The 23,523-nt window shown below is 39.4% G+C and overlaps 2 protein-coding genes across 22 annotated transcripts in view; both read right to left on the reverse strand.

Annotated features, from left to right (window-relative positions):
* XRN1 (5'-3' exoribonuclease 1) overlaps positions 1-14,363 on the reverse strand; it is a 182,119-nt gene extending 167,756 nt beyond the window's left edge. For 6 of the 19 annotated variants that reach the window (XM_036347036.1, XM_036347032.1, XM_036347033.1 and 3 more), the window contains exon 1: positions 14,179-14,351. In XM_036347036.1, coding sequence (XP_036202929.1) covers positions 14,179-14,253 — 75 coding nt within the window. In that variant the 5' untranslated portion in view covers positions 14,254-14,351. Of the gene's footprint in view, positions 1-1,753; positions 1,918-14,099 lie in introns of those variants that run through there. The other 13 variants (XR_004973780.1, XR_004973781.1, XM_036347040.1 and 10 more) reach the window with 8 other exon arrangements.
* Positions 14,364-16,287: 1,924 nt separating this feature from the next.
* The window catches only part of ATR (ATR serine/threonine kinase), a 191,703-nt gene continuing 184,467 nt past the window's right edge, over positions 16,288-23,523 (reverse strand). For all 3 annotated transcript variants that reach the window (XM_036352984.1, XM_036352983.1, XM_036352982.1), the window contains 3 exons: positions 23,052-23,203; positions 17,682-17,787; positions 16,288-16,657 (listed from right to left, as the gene is read on the reverse strand). In XM_036352984.1, coding sequence (XP_036208877.1) covers positions 16,484-16,657; positions 17,682-17,787; positions 23,052-23,203 — 432 coding nt within the window. In that variant the 3' untranslated portion in view covers positions 16,288-16,483. The remainder of the gene's footprint in view (positions 16,658-17,681; positions 17,788-23,051; positions 23,204-23,523) is intronic.

Below are 23,523 nucleotides of genomic sequence, written 5' to 3' on the forward strand. Positions count from 1 at the left end.
CCTATCATGTTAGCAAAGATCAGTAAGATTGCTACCCATTATTGGTAAGGTTTGGGGAAATGCATAGGTCATATGTTATTATGGAGTGCCAGAGGAGAAGAGAGAAAGCAAGATACTGAAAACCTATTTGAAGAAATGACAGAAAACTTCCCCTACGTGGTGAAAGAAGGAGACTTACAATTCTAGGAAGCACAGAGAGTCCCAAATAAGAGGAACCCAAAGAAGTTCACACGAAGACACATCATAAATAAAATGTCAAGGGTTAAAGACAAAGAGAGACTCTTAAAAGCAGTCAGCAAGAAAAAAGCAGTTATTTACCTACAAGGGAGCACCCATATGACTCGAAGTACGCACATCTTTGACCCAGGATTTCTACTATTGAAAATTTATCCTGGGACATAATCATAAATTTGCATAAAGATATAAGTACAAAAATATTCATGTCAGTATTGCTCAGAAAAAATAAAAACTGAAAACCATTGAAAGGCCTCATAGAAAAGTGATGGCATGGAGACAGACAACAGTATGGTTGACTGCCAGAGGGATGGGAGGGTGTGGGAGTTAGGAGAGGATAAAGGGGGAATAAATGGTGATGGAAGAAGACTTGACTTGGGATGGTAAACACACAATACAATATACAGATGATGTATTGTAGAATTATATGCCTGAAACCCATATAATTTTATTAACCAATGTCACCCCAATAAATTCAATTAAAAAAAAAAGAAAATTGATGATGGTACATCTATTCAATGGAATACTCCACAATCCTATATAATAAAAGCCTAATATGCTAAGTGTCCAGTAGTCCGTTCAACCAATCAAAGTGTAATATGCTAATGATATGCTAAGGCCGCTCAAATGCTCACTGTGACTTGCACTGACCAACAGGGGGCAGACGCTCAGACTGGTAGGTTAGCTTGGTGCTAGGGTCTGGCCGGTCAGGACTGAGTGAGATGGGCCGGACATACCCTGGCGCCCTCCCGCAGTCCCTCCCTGGTTGGCCAACCTCTTGCGTCCCTCCTCGGCCCCAATCGTGTACCGGTGAGGTCCCTCGGCCTGGCCTGTGCCCTCTCACAATCCGGGACCCCTTGGGGGATGTAGGAGAGCTGGTTTCAGCCCAATCCCACAGGCCAGGCTGAGGGACCCCACTGGTACACAAATTCGTGCACCAGGCCTCTAGTTATAAATTATAATACAGATGGTCAAGTGACAACAAAAGTAGGTCATAAAATAGCAAGTATATTATTATCCCATTCATATCTACATATGTATTTTGCATAGAGAAGAAAGAAGTATACAGAAACAAGATGATAGAATTTCAGTTGCTTTTTACTTTCCTCTAATAGTTTTTACACCTTTCTGTATTAATACAAATTTTTACATAATGAGCACATATTACCTTTATAATCTGGAAAAAAACACTATAATTTTCTTTTTAGAAAAAAAATTTAAAATTCTCTTTAATTTAAGATTAATAAGAAAGATACAGAATGATTAATCATCAGCTAATGCAGTAAAGAAAATGAGAACTTCCTAAACCCTCTCATTTCACACACACAAACATCAATAAACCCGACTATTTTATTTTAAAAAAAAAGAAGAAGAAAATGAGAACATGCAGGAGAATAACTAGATATTATAATAAAAATTTCAAGGTTATCTTATACTTTGCCCTCTTCCTCAACCCCGTATCTAATTAGTTTCTGTATTTTTTTTAAATTTAACATCCCAAATGTTTCTGCAATCTTACCCTCCTATCCATTCATGTTGTTTCAGGCAATCTCATCTTTTTCTCCATCCTGCTTCCCCATCTCAGCTTAAGGACCTCAGTTTTCCAACTGGACTGCTTTCTTACAGTTTTCTCTTTCACCAGTTCAGCCATTTTCCTAAAACATAATCTGATCATGTTGCTTTCTTACTTAAACCCACATGATACTACAAATCCTTAATACCATGAAAGGTCCTGTATGATTTGGGTGCTATCTTTCCAACCAATACTATATGCTTTCCAATTTCCACATATATCCTACAAGCTAACTGCAGTAAAGTACAGAGCCCTACACGTGCTAGGCTTTCAAACCTCTGTGATTTTACGGATGTTCCTACTACCAGAAATTCTTTTCTTTCCTACTTGCTCCTCACTCCCTGACCTTGAATCAGCTTTCAAGATCCAGCTCAGGTATCTTTGTCTGGAAGCTTTCCCTTCCTCACCCAAAGGGAAATGTGCTCCTTTCTTTATGTCGTATCTTACTTGATTTTGTGTTCCCAATAAATACAAGAATGCCAGAACATATTAGGTGCTCTACCCGTCAAATGTCTGTCCTTTCCTGCTGAACTGTAAGATTCCTCAAAGCAAGGTCTTTGATTTGGTCATGTTTAGAAGTCTTGGCACAATGTCTGACACAAAGTAGTAAATAAAAAATGATTAAAAGTCTGATATGCTAAGTGTCCAGTCAACAGTTCAACCAATCAAAGTGTAATATGCTAATAATATGCTAAGGCTGCTCAACCGCTCGCTATGACGTGCACTGACCACCAGGGGGGCAGATGCTCAATGCAGGAGCTGCCCCCTGGTGGTCAGTGCACTCCCACAAGGGGAGTGCTGCTCAGCCAGAAGCCAGGCTCATGGCTGGCAAGTGCCCTGGCTCTCCTGCCTCCGCGGCAGCACTAAGGATGTCTGACTGCTGGCTTAGGCCCACTCCCGGAGGGCTCCCAGAATGCAAGAGGGCACAGGCCGGGCTGAGTGAACCCACGCCAAGTGCACAAATTTTGTGCACCGGGCCTCTAGTAAATTAATAAACAAATAGAGCTTCCCTTTACTGAATATGATAGTACATGTAGCCTTTACCATTCACTTAGAATACACAGTCATGCTGCTTTCAATTGTAGTTATGTATTGAATTAACATCTTGGCATCTAATTTTCTCAAAACACTAGTTTCCTTTTGTTAGGATAACTTTTCGTCCTTGCAAAATGCCTTTTACATAGAGACAGTATCTATTTGACTGATTAAAAGAACTGTTAACAATTATTTTTCTCTAGCTCTTTAATACTATTTATCTTAAACAATCCCAAAGTTTTGTTGCTTCAATTAATTTTTAATATTCTATGTTTTAAGACATACTAAAACACCATAAATATTTTAATAAACTTTCAGTACACAATATTTTATATGCTATGTATGTTTTACAGATTATGTAATAAGGTGTACTTAAAAAATTCATTCACTCAATAAATATTTACTGAAGACCTATTATGTGCCACACATTATGCTTGGGTCTGGGAAATACAATAAATATAGTATAGCGAATAGAACAAAGGATAAGACAGATAAGCTCCCTATACAAGAGCAGTACTTTAAAATAGAAATGCCAATTTATGTTCCCTGTAATTTGAAAATTTAGGTTTTCATAGTCAAGAAACCATTTTTAGCAAAATGTATAGAAGACAGGTTTTAAAAATACAGGCTCTAGCACAACAATGCGAATGAACTTAATTAAGTGTACAGTGCTGAACTGTACACATAAAAGTGTGTAAAGTTGCCCAGCCAGTGTTGCTCAGTGGTTGAGCATCAACCTATGAACCAGGAGGTCATGGTTCAATTCCTGGTCAGTTCGATTCCTGGATCGGGGCACATGCCCAGGATGCGGGTTCAGTTCCTGGTGGGAGGCATGCAGGAGGCAGCTGATCGATGATTGTCTCTCATCATTTATGTTTTAATCTTTCTCTCCCTCTCCCTTCCTCTCTGAAATCAATAAAAATATACATATATATTTTTAAAAATGGGTAAAGTGGCAAATGTTATGTGTATTTTACTACAATTTTTTAAAGTACAGGTTCTAGAGTATACTTGATCAAGAGAAAACTATATGGCTCCTAAAGGTATCAAAATTGTTGGGGGTGGGGGGGACTACAGGGTACATAATGAAGTGCTACAGTACATAAACAGATAGATGGTATAGGGGTGGTATTAAAATTTCATGGCACGGAGCGGGGAGGAGGTAAGAAAAAAAAAAAGTCTAAAGAGCCACATGGAAGAGGGGCCATGATAAAAGAAAGGTTAAGAAGCACTATTCTGGCCCTGGCCATGTGTCATAGTGGGTTGGAACATTGTCCCTACACGGAAAAGGTTTGATTCCTGGTTAGCACACATACCTAGGTGGCTGGTTCTATCCCAGGTCAGGTGAGTACGGGAGGCAACAGATGAATGTTTCTTCTCTCTCTCTCTCTCTCTCTCTCTCTCTCTCTCTCTCTCTCTCTCTCTCTCCTTCCTCCCTCCCTCTCCCTTTCCCTCTTCCTCTTCCTTCCTGTCTAAAAAAAAATCAATAAAAACATATCCTGGGTGAGGATTAAAAAAGAAAAAAAAAGAAACACTATTCTGCAGCAATTCTGCTTAGTTTCAATTCAGCTCAAACACTTACTTTACTAGCTATGGAGCAATGTATTTTGGGTAAGTAACTCAATCCTTTTGTGAATCAGTTTTCTAAGCTACAAAAGGGAGATAATTCTAAGATTGCTATGATTAAATAAGTGAATGCATTTAAAACAGTGTTCAGCACATGGGAAGTGCTTAACAAATATTAGCTATTATAATAGCACTGCATTGGATCATAATCACAAAGATTATGCTCTAAGAGTTTATAATTGTAACTAGAGGACTGGTGCACAAAAATTTGTGCACTCGGGGGGAAGGGGGGGGTCCCTCAGCCTGGCCTGTGCCCTCTCGCAGTCTGGGACCCCTCAGGGGATGACCACCTGCTGGTTTAGGCCCGCTCCATGGGGGATTGGGCCTAAGATGGCAATCAGACATCCCTCTGGCAGCCGGAAGCCCTCGGGGGATCCACTACCAGTGGGGAGCAGGCCTAAACTGCAGTCGGACATCCTTAGTGCTGCTGAGGAGGCAGGAGAGGCTCCCACCACCACCGCTGTACTGGCAGCCATCAGCCTGGCTTGTGGCTGAACAGAGCTCCTCCCATGTGAGAGCGCTCTGACCACCAGAGAGCAGCTCCTGCATTGAGCATCTGCCCCCTGGTGGTCAGTGTATGTCATAGTGACCAGTCATTCCCAGTCATTCTGCTGTTAGGGTCAGTTTGCATATTACCCTTTTACTATATGGGATAGAGGCCTGGTGCACAGGTGGGGGCCGGCTGGTTTGCCCTGAAGGGTGTCCTGGATCAGGGTGGGGGTCCCGCTTGGGTGCCTGGCCAGCCTGGATGAGGGGCTGATGGCTGTATGTAGCTGGTCACACCCCCTTCAGGGCGGGGGTCCCCATAGGGGTGCCTGGTCAGTCTGGGTGAGGGGCTGAGGGCTGTTTTCAGGCTGGCTGGTGACTGAAGCTCCCAACCTCTCCTTTTTTTCTTTTTTCTTTTTTTTATTCTGGGATTTATTTACCTTCTATGGTTGTCACTGGAACTGAGGGCCAGCTTTAGCTCTGAGGCTCGGCTCCAGCTCTGAGACCTCAGCTGCTGAAAGCAGGTATCTGGGTTTGTTTGGGTTCTATAATTGTAACCCTGTTGTGGTCCTGCTAGCTCCAGCTCTGACGGCTGAAAGCAGGTTTCTGGGGTTTATTTACCTTCTACAATTGCAACACTGTTTCTTAGAATGCAGCTCAGAGGCCGGCAGTGGCAGGCGGGGAACCTTGGCTTCCTCCATCACTGGAGCAAGCAAGCATCCTGTTCGCTTCAGCTGCCTGGCTGCCGGCCGCCATCTTGGTTGGCAGTTAATTTGCATATCACCCTGATTAGCCAATGGGAAGCGTGTCGGAAGTACGGTTAATTATCATGTTTGTCTATTATTAGATAGGATTATATGTTTTGTAAGGATTAAGTTTTCATTAAATATGTATGTTCCTCATAAGAATCTCTAGTTTTTTTTTTTTATCTATGTTATTCATTCAATCAGCAAACATTAACTGAACAACTGCTATCTGCCAGACACTATGAAAGAAATGAACCACATAAGAAAGAGTTCATGCTCTCAGGTATAATAAAGTGAAGGAAGACAGACAGGAAAATCAAAAGCAACAATACTGTGCACCTTTCTGCATAAAACAAAGACTGGTAAAGTATGAAAGAGTCAAGCGCTTCCTTGCGGAGGAGACTGGGAAGGAGGAGGTGAATACCAGATGGAGAAGAAAAGGTCTTTCCAGGAGAAACTACAGGAATAAAGGCACAGAGGCATGCAATACATGTATTTGGGGAATGAATTGGTTAGGAGAACCATAGCATAGGGATATGTGGGAAAAGGGCAGGTGACCAGAACACAGAAATAGACCCAAGCCACTATGCTCAACTAATATTTGAGAAAGGAGGCTAGCGCATACAATGGAGTCAAGACAGTCTCTTCAATAAATGGTGTTGGGAAATTAGCAAATAAATCAAACTAGATCACCAACTTACACCATACACAAAATCAAACTCAGAATGGATAAAGGATTTAAATGTAAGACGGGAAAACCATAAAAATCCTACAAGACTCCATAGGCAGCAAAATAGCAAACATATGTCGTAGCAATATCTTTACCAACACAGCTCCTAGGGCAGTGATGGCGAACTTATGCCACGCGTGTCAGAGGTGACACGCGAAGTCATTTTTTTGGTTGATTTTTCTTTGTTAAATGGCATTTAAATATATAAAATAAATATCAGAAATATAAATCTTTGTTTTACTATGGTTACAAATATCAGAAAATTTCTATATGTGACACGGCACCAGAGTTAAGTTAGGGTTTTTCAAAATGCTGACATGCCAAGCTCAAAAGGTTCGCCATCACTGTCCTAGGGCAATGGAGACTGAGGAGAAAATAAACAAATTGGACAATATCAAAATAAAAAGCTTCTGCACAGCAAAGAAACCATCAACAAAACAACAAGAAAGCCCACTGCATGGGAGAACATATTTGCCAATGTTATTTCAGATAAGGGTTTAATCTCCAAAATTTACAGAGAAATCATACAGCTTAACAAAAGGAAGATAAACGATATAGTCAAAAAATGGGCAAAGGACCTAAATAGGCACCTTTTGAAAGAGGACATACAGAAGGCCAAGAGACAGTTGAAAACATGCTCAAAGTCACTAATCATCCAAGAGATGCAAATCAAAACGACAATGAGGTACCACCTCACACCTGTCAGAATGGCTATCATCAACAAATGACAAGTGCTGGAAAGGATGTGGAGAAAAAGGAAACCTCGTACACTGTTGGTGGTGCAGCCACTGTGGAAGACAGTATGGACTTATCTCAAAAGTTAAAAATGGAACTCTCATTTGACCCAGTGATCCCACTTCTAGGACTATATCCCAAGAAACCAGAAACACCAATCAGAAAGGATATATGTTCACAGCAGCACAATTTACAATAGCTAAGATTTGGAAACAACCTAAGTGCCCATCAGGAGATGAATGGATTAAAGAACTGTGGTACACATACACGATGGAATACCACTACGCCGCTATAAAAAAGAAGGAACTTTTAGCATTTGCAACAGCATGAATGGAACTGGAGAGCATTATGCGAAATAAGCCAGTCAGAGAAAGATAAATATCACATGATCTCACTCATATGTGGGATATAATGATCAACATAATTTGATGAACAAAAATAGATCCAGAGATAAATGGTGCCGGAAGCCGGTCCATCCTTGCTGCTTGACACAGTCGCTGCAGGAAAGAAACATCTGCACAGCTTATGTTTCAAGGGACCTGGCGTATATAGCATACTGTTCTTAATATGTTTGCTCCCCTTAGCGCTATGTGTTTTAACCAAGGTCACCTCTCCGAGAAAGGTTGTTTCCCCAGGTAGGGATTTTTCCCTGAAGTTAGGGAGGGGATAAAACCTCTTAACTAAGTGCCAGGCGGGTAGTTAATCACTTTAACTACAAACAATCATGCTTAAGCTATATAATCTTTACTCCCTGGAATGGAGATAAGAAATGCCCTAACCTTTGCAATAGAAATTGACAGGATTAAAATCAACTGGTATAAATACAGATGTAACAAGACAATAAACACCAGAACTTCGCTGGAGATCCTGACCAGAACTTGGCTAGAGATCCTGGCTAGGCTGCTGATCAACTGAACGCTGTCTCTGTGTCATTCCTTCTTCGCTGACTCAGTCCACACCTTTGGGGACCCCTGGACCTGCTGGGGTTGGACCCCAGCAAAATGGCAGGGGAGGTGGGGGGGGGGGCTGGTTAGAGAGCAACTAAAGGACTTATATGAATGCATATTAGCATAACCAATGGACACAGACACTGGGGTGGTGGGGGCTTGCCCGGGTGGTAATGATTGGGGGGGGGGGTGTGAATTGGGGGAAAAGGAGACATATGTAAAACTTAAAACAATAAAAAAAATCAATAAACAATTTTAAAAAATAAAGAGGGTAAGACTCTGTTCTCTGAAATAGGAAGAGTTATGATCTATAGTCTGGTTACCTCACCTTCTTTCCTTTTTCTAGTATTAGCAGCCATTGATGCTTAACCCTTTGCGGTCCAATGTTATTTTTGGAATTCAAACAGTCTGGTCCAAATTAATTGATGGGATTGAATGTTGAACTTTTTAATGTTCTTATTGCTCGACGTTGGACCTGCTCCTAGCGCCTGGTCTGTCGAGTCAGCCTCGAGGTTGGACCAAAAAGGGTTAATGCCGATTTCTATTAATTCACTTGAGGTTGCAAAATGGTGATATTCTATCATTTCTTTTTTATCATTTGGAATAGTTTTATAAAGAGACCATTTTACCATTTGGTTACCCAATGGTACAAGAAAGGTAGAACAAATGCTTAATTTTTTCCCTTTATCGGTTTTCAAGATTAGGAACAGTCCCTATCACCTTTGGAAGACAACCCCTTTTTTTGAGTACCATTATGAATTAAGAAGGATTTAAGCATATTTGATGGGTTTTAATATACTGAATTATTAATGTTGAGACTCAAAATTGTCCCACTTGGGGACACTATAAGCCTCTTCCAGTTGTCTCTTCAAAACCTTTGCATGTTCCTAGTAGTCTTTATTAGCATCTTTGCTATATGGTATGATAAATTTCCAGGCCTACTAGAATACTTCCTGACTGACCTAGAAGCTGTCATTTCTCCAACAAAACCTGATTTCTGTTAGTGAGCAAGGGTATTTCAAAACCATACCTGGGCACTAAGGATATATATTAACACTGGATTGATCATTGTTTTTAAGCCTGTTCCGTGGACATAGGGACAATAGAGGGGCAGACCTAGGAAATTTACACATGCTTGTGTATGTCTCATAAATTCATATTGATACTTCCAAATTCAAATTCGAGACTACAGAGTTTTTACTTAACGTTTTCTATATTACATCTGTAACTATTTTACACACCAAGAATCTTGGCTGTCAATGAATCAAGAGATAATAGAATTAAAATACACTATATTGGGCATTTACCATATCACCCAAATGGATTTCAAAAAAACAACAATATCACCATCACTATTGAGTATTGTTAATTTAAATTTTTTTGCATAAGTTTTCCCCATTCTCCCCATCCCCATTTACTTTGTAGTTGTGCTATCTATATACTGTCAGAGCATATAGCTATTAAAGTAAACCCTCGATTTTGTGGACTTCAATTTAATGGACTTCAAATTTAATGGACAAAATTTCTGGTCCATATGTCACATGTGAAAATTAACACCGTGTTAATTTTAAAATGCTTTTAATCAAGATTTGCTTATAATTAATTACAGGCTTTTTGGATTATTAGTCACACTTATTTTTAACTAATTTTAGCGAACAGGCCATATGTTGGAAAAAACACTAATTTCGCTTATGATATAAATAAATATTACATATCTACAACTACAGTCTACACATTTAAATCCAAGAGTCACCCTGTAAATGTTCGAGAAATGATCAGCACGTGATCACCTGCATTACATGTGGTAATTGGTTCTGTTGACACTTGGCCTGACTTTCTGCAGCAGTTTTAATTCTTTCCAGTTGATGTTCCCAGTGCACTAGGCCACGTCCCAGCCGTGTGCATTTGTTTACTTAAGGGGACTGGTGAATGCAGGCATCTACTAGACCTATTCAGCATAAATTTAAAATTACAGTATACATAGAAAATTTTTCTATGAAATTAAACTTTTCATACATATTTAATACTACACAAATGTGTCGATATAAGTAAAAACAGATTTACTAATTTGTCAATTTTTTAACATATGCTACGGAAACCCTCCATTATATAACGGACTTTAGGCTTTAATGGACACCCTCTTGCCCGAATTAGTCCATTATATTGAGGTTTTACAGTATATACTAAACTTTCTCCGTCAACTCTTATTTTCATTCTTCAGGTAACCATATTTAATGTTCACCACTGGTCCTTCCATTATGTCTCCCTGGTCATTTTGTCTGAAGCTCATTCTCTAGATTCCTCAAGGAAGTACTCAAAGGAACAATATTCCCTGAACCACCATACACTGATAGCAGTTTATTAGGTAATTCTGCCTGTGCAAAAGTCAGCTGAATATCATGTAACTCCAGTTTCTTCTAGCATAAAAACTGATGAAAACCCAATTTTCTTTTCCTTGTAAGTCATGTGTTCTTTTCTTCTAAATACCCAAAGCTTATTTTTTTCCTTTAAAGTTAAGTAACTTTACTAGAATAGGTCTTGGTGTTGGTCATCTGAAACAATATTCTCAGGCACCTGGTATATTCTTTCAACATGCAATTTCAAATATATATATATTTTAATTTCAGAAAAGTTTTCTTTAACTATAGTTTTAGTATTTATTGTTATATTGCTTTCATTTCCTTTTTCAGAAACCTCTATTATTTGTCTTTCTTATTACTTTCTCTTGAAACTTATTTTATCTTTTAAATTTTCTTCTTTTCACCTTTTGTGTTTTCCTGATGGCATCATTTTGCTCTTGCCTATTTTAGGCTTCATTTCTGAAATAATTTTTTCATTTACGTCTATTTTTCCCTATGTTCTGTCACCTTATTCCAGAATTTTCATAATGGACTTACGTTATTTTTTCATGGCTTATATAATTTTCTTAGTGCCTTTTAGCTCATTCTGAAATTGTAGGTTATTGTTTTGGTCTGTTTTGTGTACTCCTTCTATTATAAGCTTTTATTGTCTATAGGGAATTCAGTTCCTTTTTTCCCCTATAATAATTTTGCATGCTATTTGACCTTGATACATTTCAATTATTCACTTTTATGTAAATTTAATTTTCTTGAACTTTTAGAATAAGGGGATTCTGGAAAGCTTTAACTTCATAAAGCTTCCTCTTCTCCTGTTTGGGGTTTGGTTGGTGGTTTGTTTCTAAGATTTCTTTTTTTTTAAATGCTCATCTGAGGATATGCTTATTGATTTTAGAGAGAGGGAGAGAGAAAAATACTGATGTCAGAGAGAAACACTGACCAGTAGCCTCAACCTGGGATCAAACCCAAAACCTAGGCATGTGCCTTGACTGGGAATTGAACCTGCGACCTTTTGGTGTACAGGACAATACTCCAACTTAGCCACAGAGGCCATGGCTCTAAGATTTCTTGACTCTGTAACCCTCTTACTTTTATTTGGACCTTCTTCTTTTATCTCTATTGTACCTTTTCTTATAAACTTACTAGAGGCCCAATACATGAAATTCGTGTAAGAGCAGGCCTTCCTTCCCCTGGCTGCTAACACCAGCTTCCCTCTGGCACCCGGAACCTGGGCTTCCCTCCGGCTGCCAGCAGGCATCCAGGACCCAGGGTTTCCTCTGGCCGCCAGCAGGCACATGGGACCCGGGCTTCTCTAGCAGCCCCAGCTTCATCCGGAAGGTCATCCGGTCTAATGAGCATATTATGCTTTTATTATAAAAGACTAGTGGCCGGTGCACGAAATTCGTGTGTGTGTGGGGAATGTCCCTCAGCCCGTCCTGCACCCTCTCCAATCTGGGACCCCTTGGGGGATGTCGGACTGCCAATCCCTGTGGGATCGGGCCTAAACGTCAGTCGGACATCCCTCTCGCAATCCGGGACCGCTCTTGCCTATTTTAGGCTTCTAACCGCTCACCTGCCTGCCTACCTGATTGCCCCTAACCACTCTGCCTGCCAGCCTGATTAATCTCAACTGCCCCCCTCCCCGCCACGTTCTGGCCTGATCATCCCTAACTGCCAGCTCCTGCCAGACTGATTGCCCCCAACTACCCTCACCTTGCTGGCCTGCTCACCCCCAACTGCCCTCTCCTGCCAGCCTGATCGCCCCTAACTGCCTCTGCCTCAGCCCCGCCACTATGGCTTTGTCTGGAAGGACATCCAGAAGGTCTCCCAGTCTAATTGGCATATTACCCTTTTATTAATATAGAAGATATATCACTCTGAGCAGTTTCTCTTTAGGGTGAGCTTTGCCTTAGAATGGTGCCTTGGCAAGTCAGTCTTAAAAGTTGATAGGAGGTAGACTGCTCCTGCCCTTTAAAGCTCCTCAGTTATAGCTACTACTGTCCAACCAACCCTCATAGTTTTTTAGTCACTATTCTGGAGTTCTCCTGTTTTAGGTATATCTGATGTCGCCCCATTGCTTCCTTCTTCCTCTTGCAGAGATGCCAATACTGATTGGGTCTAAAGGTAGTTTGTTCCATCTCCTTGTATTTGGGGGTTTGTAGAAATACTCTATTACATGATTTTATTATAATTGTTCTAGGCATTTAAAATTTTGCTAATTGCTCTTTCTATCTTTATGTAAGGATTCAGAGACCAAAAACTATGCTACTATCACCATCACTACCAACTTTCCAGAACCTACCCCTCCACCAAACCTCTTTCCAGCCTCTTTCCCCAAGATTAGCTTTTCCACTATTGTGACTCATTTAGGCACTCACTCATCTTGCAAGCACTGCATGGTAACCCTTTATAACATCTGCTTTTGTTTTTGTTGTTGTTAACTACCAGAATCAAACATATCTGAAAGACATCACTTTGATGAACCAATTAAAACCTATCCTTATTGTTCATATCATAAAACTGCCTTAGATTATTTTTGTTCTTCAATAACAAAATCCTCAGGATGGAGAGAATCACATACTTCCACCAAACCGAATTCCGTGCCAAAGAGTACAGAGTAAAAATATTACTGAACAAATCATGTATTATAAAATGAGTCTGAATAACAGTCTTTTTTTCACTTGAGAAAGTGAATGATGCATGGCAGGTACTCAAATGTTTTCTGAATGAAGGACTAAGAAAAGCCAAAGTTAGCTGTTTCCCTTTCTGCAATGTATCAGTAACCTCTTCTCTGGAAAGAAGTGTCTCCTTAATCTAACACAACCCATGTTTCAAATAAATTAAAGATAAACTACCATTTCGAAATTTTTTGTAAATTTTCCTCATATACCAAATTTGACTGTAACAACAACAAAGAATTATTTCTGGAAGTTTAACACTACCTTCATGCTATGGTACTTTAAAAAAAAAAAAACTATAACTCCACAGAGCACGATGGTGTTCCCTGGATTACTATGCCCCACCACAAATACAATGCAACTAATTCAATTAGTGATACACATTTCAAAACTAATTATTTTCTGCAAAATACAAAATGGACAAGAGATCTACTGAAATCATTAAATGTGACCTATCACTCAAAGTCTAGCAGTCTGACTGCTTTCTAGGCCCTTTCGACAGTTCCAATACATTGGTGTGCTAACACACACACACCTCACACACACACACCCCTAACACACATACCTCACACACACATATCTAACACACACAGACCGCCCAACACACACACAGCTAACACACCCTTAACACACACACACACGAGCCTCCAAAACCAATGCCCTTCCAAGTGTACTTTTTTGGAATAGGACACTGGTTCGGCAGTGCCAGATTCAGGCATGGGGCGGGGGCTCTCTCGGGGTGAGCACCGTTCCGGTGGGGCGGCGGCGCGGGGTGTTTTCCGGGCTCGAGAGGCCCCAGGGACTCGTTCTGGGGCTCGCGCCCGGGGGAGCTCCCGCCGCCGCGGCAGGAAGACGCCCCCAGAGCCGGCCGGAGACTGAGTGGGCAGCGCGCAGGTCCGCCCGCCGTCACGACCGCCCCTGGCTCGCCCCCTCGGCCACGGGGTCCCCATACCTCCGGAGCCCTCCTTCCCGAGCCCACAGCCGGCCGACGGCGAGTGGGCGGCGGAGGGAGCCGCGGCCGCCTCACCCACCTGATGCTCTTTCACCACTTCGCTGAGGCAGGGGTACCGCTCCGAGATCCATCGATAAAACTTGGGGACTCCCATCTCCACTTCAACACAACCCCACTGAGGGCCAAACCGAAACCGAACGCCCGCCGGGGCCGCCGCCGCCGTCGCTCGGCTGATGACAACACACCGCCCGCCCGACCATAGAGTGGCCGCCGTGGGGTAGAGCGGCCGCCCGGAGGCCTCCGGGCCGAGCGGGGTTGGCGTGGCGCCCAGCGTGGGCGGCGCGGGCGGTTTTCTGAAAATGTTGGTGGGCCCTGAATTTTGTCCTGTCGGCTTTAGTCTCCTGGGATGCCATCACAGTATTTTTAATTTTTTTTTCCTGTAATCTTCATCCGAGGATTTCTTTTTTTTTTAAGAGTGGAAGGGAGGGAGAGGGAATGAGAGAGAGAGATTGCCTCCCACTGTCGCGCAGTCCGCTGGGCTGGAGGTGAATCAAACCTTCAAATCTGCAACCCAGATACAGGCCCTTAACCCTTTGAGTGCCAACCAGTATCCTAGGAACTATGCTAAAATTGCCAAGGCATTTTTGCTGATTTTACAGCAGTTTAGGAAAAAAATTATGAATCGCAAGTAAATGAAGTTACATATTCAAAAACTTAAGGAAACCTTTACTACATTTGTTTTCATCTTTGACATATTTAGCAATATTATCATCACTAATAAAAGCAGACTTAGTACTTTTGGCGAAAGACAGGAGGAGCGCATTGCGCTCCCCGGCACTCTAGGGGTTAACCAATAATGGAACCTGAGGCCCTTTGATTCAAGGGCCCATGCAGTAACCACACCCGACAGGGCTCATCTCAGTATTTTTCAACACAGATTTGGAAAGATCATGTGATTTACTTGGTTTAGTTTTATTTGGCTCAGTGAATTCGTTTCTTTGAAGGATACACACACACACACACACACACACACACACACACCAGTTTCTTTTAAAATGTTGTTTAACAAGTTATTCGTTGAAAAAAATATTGCTAACTCCCTCCACCCCCCATCCAGGTTCCTCCTTAACTCTTAATTATAAGGCCTTCCATTGGAAATTGTTTAGTTTTCACCTTCATACCTTTGGGCTTATCCTGTTTTCCCCATCAATCTCAACTCTGCAAAAAAGCAGCATTCTCTCAAGTGAACTTAAGTGCAATCATCCTATATAATAAAAGCCTAATATGCAAATTGTACCCTCCCCCCGGAATTCGAGGAGGAAGGGGGGCGGCCAGCCAACAGCCCTGAAGGGAGCCCCAGCCAGCAGCCACTAGGGACCCTATGTATTTCATGCACTGGGCCTCTAGTCTATTATAAAAAAGTTTTCCATTTATTTGAATGTAGTAACCTCATTGTTTCATAATTCTATAAACTATTTTAAATCCTCTGCAAGAAAAAACAAATTTTAAACACATTTAAAATCTCTTGAAATTTCAAGTATTGCTGTCTTCCAAGACTACTGCATTCAGTATGGGAACATCTTTACAATTACACAATATTTATATTGTTTTCAGATTCATGCTTGTTTGTCTTATGTTTTTTCCATATCACACTTTTAACCACACACAAAAAGAGTTTTTGCTCTAGCTTGTTTGGCTCAGTGGACAGAACGTTGGTCTGTGGACTGAAGGATCCTGGTTCCATTCAGATCAAGGGCACATGCCCAGGGAGCCGGCTCAGTCCCCAGTATGGGGCATGCAGGAGGCAGCCAATCAATGATGCTCTCTCATCACTGATGTTTCTATCTCTCTCTCTCTCCCTCTCACTTACTCTCTAAAATCATTAAAAAAATATGTATGTAAAAAAGAAAAAAGAGTTTTGTTACATGAACATAATGATGTGCTATTTTTGTTATTGTATCTGTTTTACTAGGATGTCAGGGGACATAAGTTCTGTGTACAAATCTAGCAGTGTTCTATCCACATAATTTATTCAGTTTTTATTGTTGTCCAAATGAATCCTTATGCTAGCAAGTACTTAAAAATAAAAGGTGTAAAATGAAATAAGGCTGGCTTGCTTCTTGCAAATAAATATTTTTAGAGTATGAGAATATTTGATGTGCTATTTCTGGTTATAATACACAGTAGATAGTAATAAAGCAGTTTATTTCTTAATAACAACATATATTACTTTAAATATTGTTAACATAAAGGGAGAAATAATACAGTTGCTTTGAGAACATAAAGCAACTTATATTGTACTTCGGAATTCAATAGATAAAAACAGATTAATACCAAATATGTTAACTTTGGATTATTAACATATTCTTTGAAGTAATTTAATTTCACATATATGGAGTCCAACCAAGGTACATTTGGCATAGTAAGTTTTCATCGGTAGCTTCTTGTATAAGGTAATGTACATGTCCTTCAATAGATAAGGGCAGCCCTGTCACTCTGTTTCGGGTCTTGATTACACCTTGCAGTCGCTGCTCAATGTCAAGAACATGGGTCTTGGCCTAAAAGGACAAAGTTGAAAATCATAAGAGTTAAGGACTCAATGACATGAGCATGTTGATAATTTGAAATTACTACCTTTTTTGTTATTTAACAAATGTTAGTGCCATTTTATTGATCATTACCCCTTCTGTCAGAGCAAATATGAGAGAAGAAATGAAACAAGTATAATAAAAAGATATTGATTTGAAGTCTTGCAATGTTGATCCGAGATCAACTATTTAGACATTTTCCTGGACTGTTTGAAATACCAGGGAATATTAGTAGGGAGTGAAAAAAATGTTTTACACTATTGATAAAACAAATAATTTTTAATGTGTACTGTAAAACTTGACATACTCAGGAGCTGAGTGAATACGTTTGTTGCTATTACAGTCCTGACCTATTAGTGCCAGTAAATTTGTTTTAACATGGTCTTTTCAACTTTGTTTCTTGTTAATCTAACAACTACTAACTACATCTGTTGTAGACTCATAAATTTAACTGTTGTATTATAACAGTATTGTTACATGTCAACAGTATGGTTAGTCAATTTACCATGTCTTAATCTTTGTACACTTTCCATTTTTAAGTGCTTAAATAAGTAATATTTTGCAATAAAAATGCAGTGATATAATTTACCAGCTATTGACAATTTATTTCTACTTATAGTAGAGTGTCAACTGAGTTTATAAATTAAGTACTTATATACTTATGATTAATGTAAAATTTAGAGCAATTAAAATATTAAAGCTGAGATCTGCTGCTCTGTAAGTACACACAATTTGTGTTCAGGTATTCCCCACTCTATCTCATAATTACAAATTGTCTATGGTTTAAACAAGTGTGTCCTCAACTCTGCTTGTATTATACAAATGATAATAATGTTAACATTACTAAAGATAATAAAGAAAACGTAGGGCATTGGCATACTAGAGTACTAGATTTCAGAGTATTCAATGGTCAGTCACTGATAGTATTTAGATTCAGTTCTCATTTGTAGAGATATGCAATATAAGCTTACATCAAGCTATACCTTCTACTAACCTTTTCGTTAACAACTTCCCCAGTTTCATTCAGTAGTGCTTTGGAATGCCCTTTTACCGGTTTACTCCATTCCACAAGAGGATCATGTAGAAAAGTCTTTAAGACACTAAAATGGAAAGAAAACATTGTAAGTAATAATACAATGTTATCTTTGTAAAAAGAAATCTTAATGAAGAAAATACTTAGGTGAAAAGTAAGTGAAAGATGAGAAACTAATGGTAATACTCTTATAATACACATTATTCTTATTTCAGTGAAATTATTGTTTTGGGATAAGAGGAGGGAAAGGTAAGTGGGGGGGGGGGAGAGACAAGATAGAGGAGGGTCAGAGGTGTTCTTGTAGTACAGTAAAATGGTCTGTATGCCATCTCTGAATGCATACTGTAAACTGTTTAATGAATATTTATTGAATGAGTGAATTTTATCCCCTGCCATGTCTCCACAATGACCATAAAGTATCTATAGCTACCATATAAACAGACCCAGCTCAGATTTTTCTATTGTGCTCTAGATGTCAAATCCAATTACCTATGGGAAAAACCCATTTAGATATCTTGTAGGCATCTCAAATTCAGTATTTTCAAAACAAAACTCATGATTCTTCCCCAAACTATTATCCTCAAATCAGTAAAGAGTAACATCATTCATCCACTATCCCTTGCCTCCCCCCCCCTCCTCTAAACACCTAATCCTACTTTTTAAATCTCTTTAGAATCTCTCTACTTAATCTCCATCTTGACTGTCACTACTTCAGCCAGTATTTGCGTGGGGTACTGCATGAGTCCTCTAACTAGTTTTCTGGCCTCTAACCCAAACTGGAACTGTAATTTTTCTACAATGCAAATCTGATTATATCATTTCTTCTTATTTTTTTATTTTCTTCTTAAAACCCTCCAATGACTTCTGATTGTTCTCAGGACAAAGTTTAAATGTGTAAACTGAACTCATGTGGACCTTTGATAATGTAGCTCTGCTCACACTACCTCCTAGGAATAAAGTACTTAAAGTCTACTCTACCCTCTAGAATACAGTATTGCATTTCTCAAGCAAGCCATGCCTTCAATACCATTGATATTTCTTTCTCTCAGAAGACTCTCTTCCCTTTTGCGTGGCCAATTCTATTTATCTTTAAGGTCTCAACTACTTCCTCTAGAAGTTATTTCCTGACTTATTTCAGACTAGTATAGAAGCTCCTAGTTGAGTGTTTCACAGGATGTTATACTTCTTCTTTCAGAGAACTTGCTTTTGCCTTTCTCTAACTAACCCAAGTATTCTACCACTAGAGGCCCAGTGCACGAGATTTGTGCACTGGGGGGAGGGGGGGCGCGCGCGCGCGCACGGGGTGGCGCTCAGCCTGGCCTGCGCCCTCTCACAGTCCAGGACCCCTCAGGTGATGTCTGGGGATCAGGCCTAAGCCAGGAGTCAGATATCTCTCTCACAGTCTGGGGCTCTCCCAGTATGGGACCCCTCGCTCCTTACCGCCTTCCGGCAGTGGAGGCAGGGAAGGCTCCCACCACCACAGCTGCGCTCACGAGCAGTGAGCCCAGCTTCTGGCTGAGCAGTGCTCCCCCTGTGGGAGCACACTGACCACCAATGGGCAGCTCCTGCACTGAGCGTCTGCCTCCTGGTGGTCAGAGCACATCATAGCGACCATTTGTTCCACCGTTCAGTTGATTTGCATATTACGCTTTTATTATATAGGGTAATGTCTGGTAGACAGCTTTTATATAAAAAAGTGAATAAATGAACTTTATAAGTCCTTTTTACAAACTAGTTGACCCTTGAACAATATGGGTTTGAACTATACAGGTCCACTTATATGAGGACTTTTTACAATAATTATGTACACTACTATAAATTTTCTCTTCCTTATGATTTTCTTAGTAACATTTTCTTCTCTCTGGTTTACTTTATTGTAAGAATACAGCATAGAATACATATAACATACAAAATATGTTAATTGACTATTTATGTCATCCAGTAAGGCTTCCAGTCAACAATAGGCTATTAGTAGTTAAGTTTTGGGGGAGTCAAAAGTTATATGCAGACTTTCCACTGTGCAAGGGTATTGGTGCCCCTAACTGCCATGTTGTTCAAGGGTTAACTGTATTTCCTGCAGCTAACATAATATCTAATGGTGAAAGATGGACTCCTTTAGCCCTAACATCAGGAACAATACAAGAATGCAGAATTCTTTCCATGTCTATTCAACACTGATCTAGCTAGGGCAATTAGGCAAGAAAAAGAAAAGGCATTAAGATTGGAAAGGAAGAAATAAAACTTTATTTTCAGATGACATGTTTTTGTAGAGAGAAAATCTTAAGATATCTACAAAAATAACTCTTGAAAGTAATAAACAAGTTCAGCAAGGTTATAGGATATAAGATCAATATACAAATATCAGTTATATACAAGAGCAATCAAAAAATTAAGAAAATTCCTTTTGGAATAGGATTAAAAGGAATAAGGTATTTAGAAACACATTTTTTCAAAAGTTAAATAGAAAAGTTGCAAACTAAAAACTACAAAACATTGAAAGAAATTAAAGATAAATAAATGGGGGGAAAATTCCACATTCATGGGTCAGGAAAATTAATATTGTTAAGATGGCAATACTCCTCAAATTGATTTATAGATTCAATGCCATTCCTATAAAATCCAGGTTGTTTTCTTGCAAAAATTGACAAAATTCATATGGAAATGCAAGGGACCCACAATAGCCAAACAGTCTTTTAAAATGTGTATGTGTGTGTGTGTGTGTGTGTGTGTGTGTGTATTATTGATTTCAGAGAGGAAAGGGGAGGAAGAGAGAGCTAGAAACATCGATGAGAGAGAATCACTGATCGGCTGCCTCCTGCATGCCCCCCACTGGGGTTCAAGCCCACAACCCTGGCATGTGTCCTGACCAGGAATTGAACTCCAGGTTCATAGGTCGATGATGCTCAACCACAGAGCTATGCAGGCTGGGAGAGCCAAACAATCTTGAAAAAGAAATAATAGTTGGACCCAATCATACTTCCTGATTTCAAAACTTACCACAAACCTACAGTGATGAAGACAGTGTGTGTTAGCATAGGTTAGAAATAAAGATAAATGGAATAAAACTGAGAATCTAGAAATAAACTCTTCTATATATGGGCAACTGATTTTCAACAAAATTGCCAAGAAAATTAAATGGAGAAAAAATAATCCTTTTTAAAAATGGTGCTGGGACTAGATATGCATATTCAAAAAAATAAATATGAAACCCTACCTGATACTAAATAGAAAACAATAACTGAAAATGATCAAGGATTGAAATATGAGCTAAAATTATAAAACAGAAGAAAACATAGGTATAACTCTCCATAACTTGGGATTATGCAATAGGTTCTTAAATAAGATATCAAAAGCACAAATAACAACAATAAGAGACAAATTGGAATTTATCAAAAGTAAAAACTTTTATGCTTCAAAGGGCATCATCAAGAAAGGAAAAAGACAACCCATATATCAGAGAAAATATTTGCAAATCGTATCTCATAAGGGGCTAGTTATCTACTTATATAAAGAACTCTTAGAACTCAACAAAAATATAAATAATCCCATTAAAAATGTGATTTGAATAGACATTTGTCCAAAGAAGATATACAACTGACAAAAAAAAAAAACCCCAAACAAACACACATGAAAGGATATTCCTCATCGTTGGTCACTAGGGAAATGCAAATTAAACTCTATGAGATGTGGGGGGCAGCGTGACCGGCAGCTAGACATGGCTCTTTTGGGCAAATCCCCAAGTTGTTGCCTGTTGTGTGCTGTCAGTAGGTCAGTAACAAAACTAGATGTCAGGTGGCTCTATGCCCAGGCCTGGTTGGGGCTCCCCAACACCTAGGGACTCCTCATCATACAGCCAAGCCAGGGTAAGGCATGCAGGAACAAGTACCAGCTGAGCAACATCAAATGCAAGCACAAACATGGCTGAATCATGCACTTGAGCACGTTGGCCTATGCTCAGATCATCCTTCACTGAATATTCAAGGGCCTCAAGCTGAGCCATTGAGCATGACACTGCATTTGGGAACCCCCCACCCGCCCCATTAAAGCATGTACCTATCTTGCTGCTGTTTTTGTGGGGAGGTTAGACGACTCAGACATTAGTGTTCCTCCATCTGTGGGGTTGGATCAGAAGGGGGAGAGTGGGAAGTCAGACTCCTGACAGGTCTTTTACACTCTTGAAATAGGAAGAATTTCAAATATATGGCAATAGTCCTCAGAATAGTATAGTGAACCCTGTGCACCCACCCATATCTGACCACCAATTACCCACAACTGTCCTACCCACTCCTGTATGTGTTTTTCTTTTTGAAACAAACCTTGAGCATCTGGTTATTTCTTCTATAAATATTTAAGAATGCATCTGTCCAAGATAAGGGCCCTTTACAACATAATCACAAAACTGTTCACATTTAGGAAAAGTCAATAATTTAATGTCTAGTTAATTAAAAAAAAAAATCCACAATGAGATACAACTTCACACCCACTAGGACAGGTAAAATTAAAAATACATACAATCACAAGTGTTGGTAAGGGTGTGGAGAAATTGGAGATCTTAGACATTCCTAGTAGGATTATAAAGTATTACAGCTGCTTTGAAAAAATTTGAAAGTTCCTCAAAATGTTAAACTTGGAGTTAACATATGACTTATCAATTCTACTCCAAGGTATATCCAAAAGTATTAAATAACTATATCTACATAAAACTTATACCCAAAAGTTCATAGCCACACCATTTACACTAGCCAAAAAGTGCAGACAATCCAAATGTCCATTAACTCATGAATGAATGAACAAAATGTATCCATATAATGTAATATTATTTGGCAATAAAAAAGAATGAAATATTGATACATGCTACAGCATGGATAAACCTTAAAAACGTTATGCTAAGTGAAAGAAAACAGACACAGAAGGCTACATGTTGTATGATCCCATTTATATATGAAGTGTCCAGAATAGGCAAATCCATAGAGACAGAAAGTATATTAGTGGTTGCCAAGGGATGGTGAGAGAGAAGAGATGGGGAATGATTGCTACTATTTCTTTTGGGGGTAATGAAAATGTTTTATAACTAGATAGCAGTGATGGTTGTTTTATATTAAGCAGTGATGGTTGCACAATTTTGCGAATATACTAAAAACCACGGTAGAATACACTTCAAAAGAGTGAATTTTATGAAATGTAAATTTTATGGTATGTAAATTACATAAAGATTTTAAAAAAATCTACTTCAACCAATGCAAAGTGGCTTCTATATAAAGAAAGCATACTTAGGAACCAATAATTCCATTCAAACTTACTGTAAATTGTTTACAAAATATAAGTGATTACCTCATTAAAGGCTCTCTCTGATCTCGCATCAGCCTCATTGTAACTTCACAAGCTCTTCGAAAAAGACCTTCTGTTCCCATAGGACCCATTCCATTAACCATATTATGAGTCAGGCGAAATGGAACAATTTCCGGAACTTCAAAGGTTTCTCCCTTAAAACATTATTAAAAAGCAACAATGTTAGAATTTTTAAATCTTTATGCAAAAAATTTAGAACTTCATGTCTAGACTCATTTAGCAAAAAGCAAACATACCGTCAAAATATTTATATTTGTAACTATGTTAGAGCCTATATCACAAATGATCTATATGACTATGACTCTACCTTTGCTTTTTGGGGAATTTAAATGCAACCCCTTGGGTAAGAACTAGAGGATGGACGGACTCACCTTTTATTGAATTACTGTGGTAAACAACATTAAAGAGAATTTTTTTTAAAAATATATTTTATTGATTTTTTACAGAGAGGAAG

This window comes from Myotis myotis, unplaced genomic scaffold (assembly GCF_014108235.1).
Source record: "Myotis myotis isolate mMyoMyo1 unplaced genomic scaffold, mMyoMyo1.p scaffold_m19_p_2, whole genome shotgun sequence".
NCBI classification, from domain to species: domain Eukaryota; kingdom Metazoa; phylum Chordata; class Mammalia; order Chiroptera; family Vespertilionidae; genus Myotis; species Myotis myotis.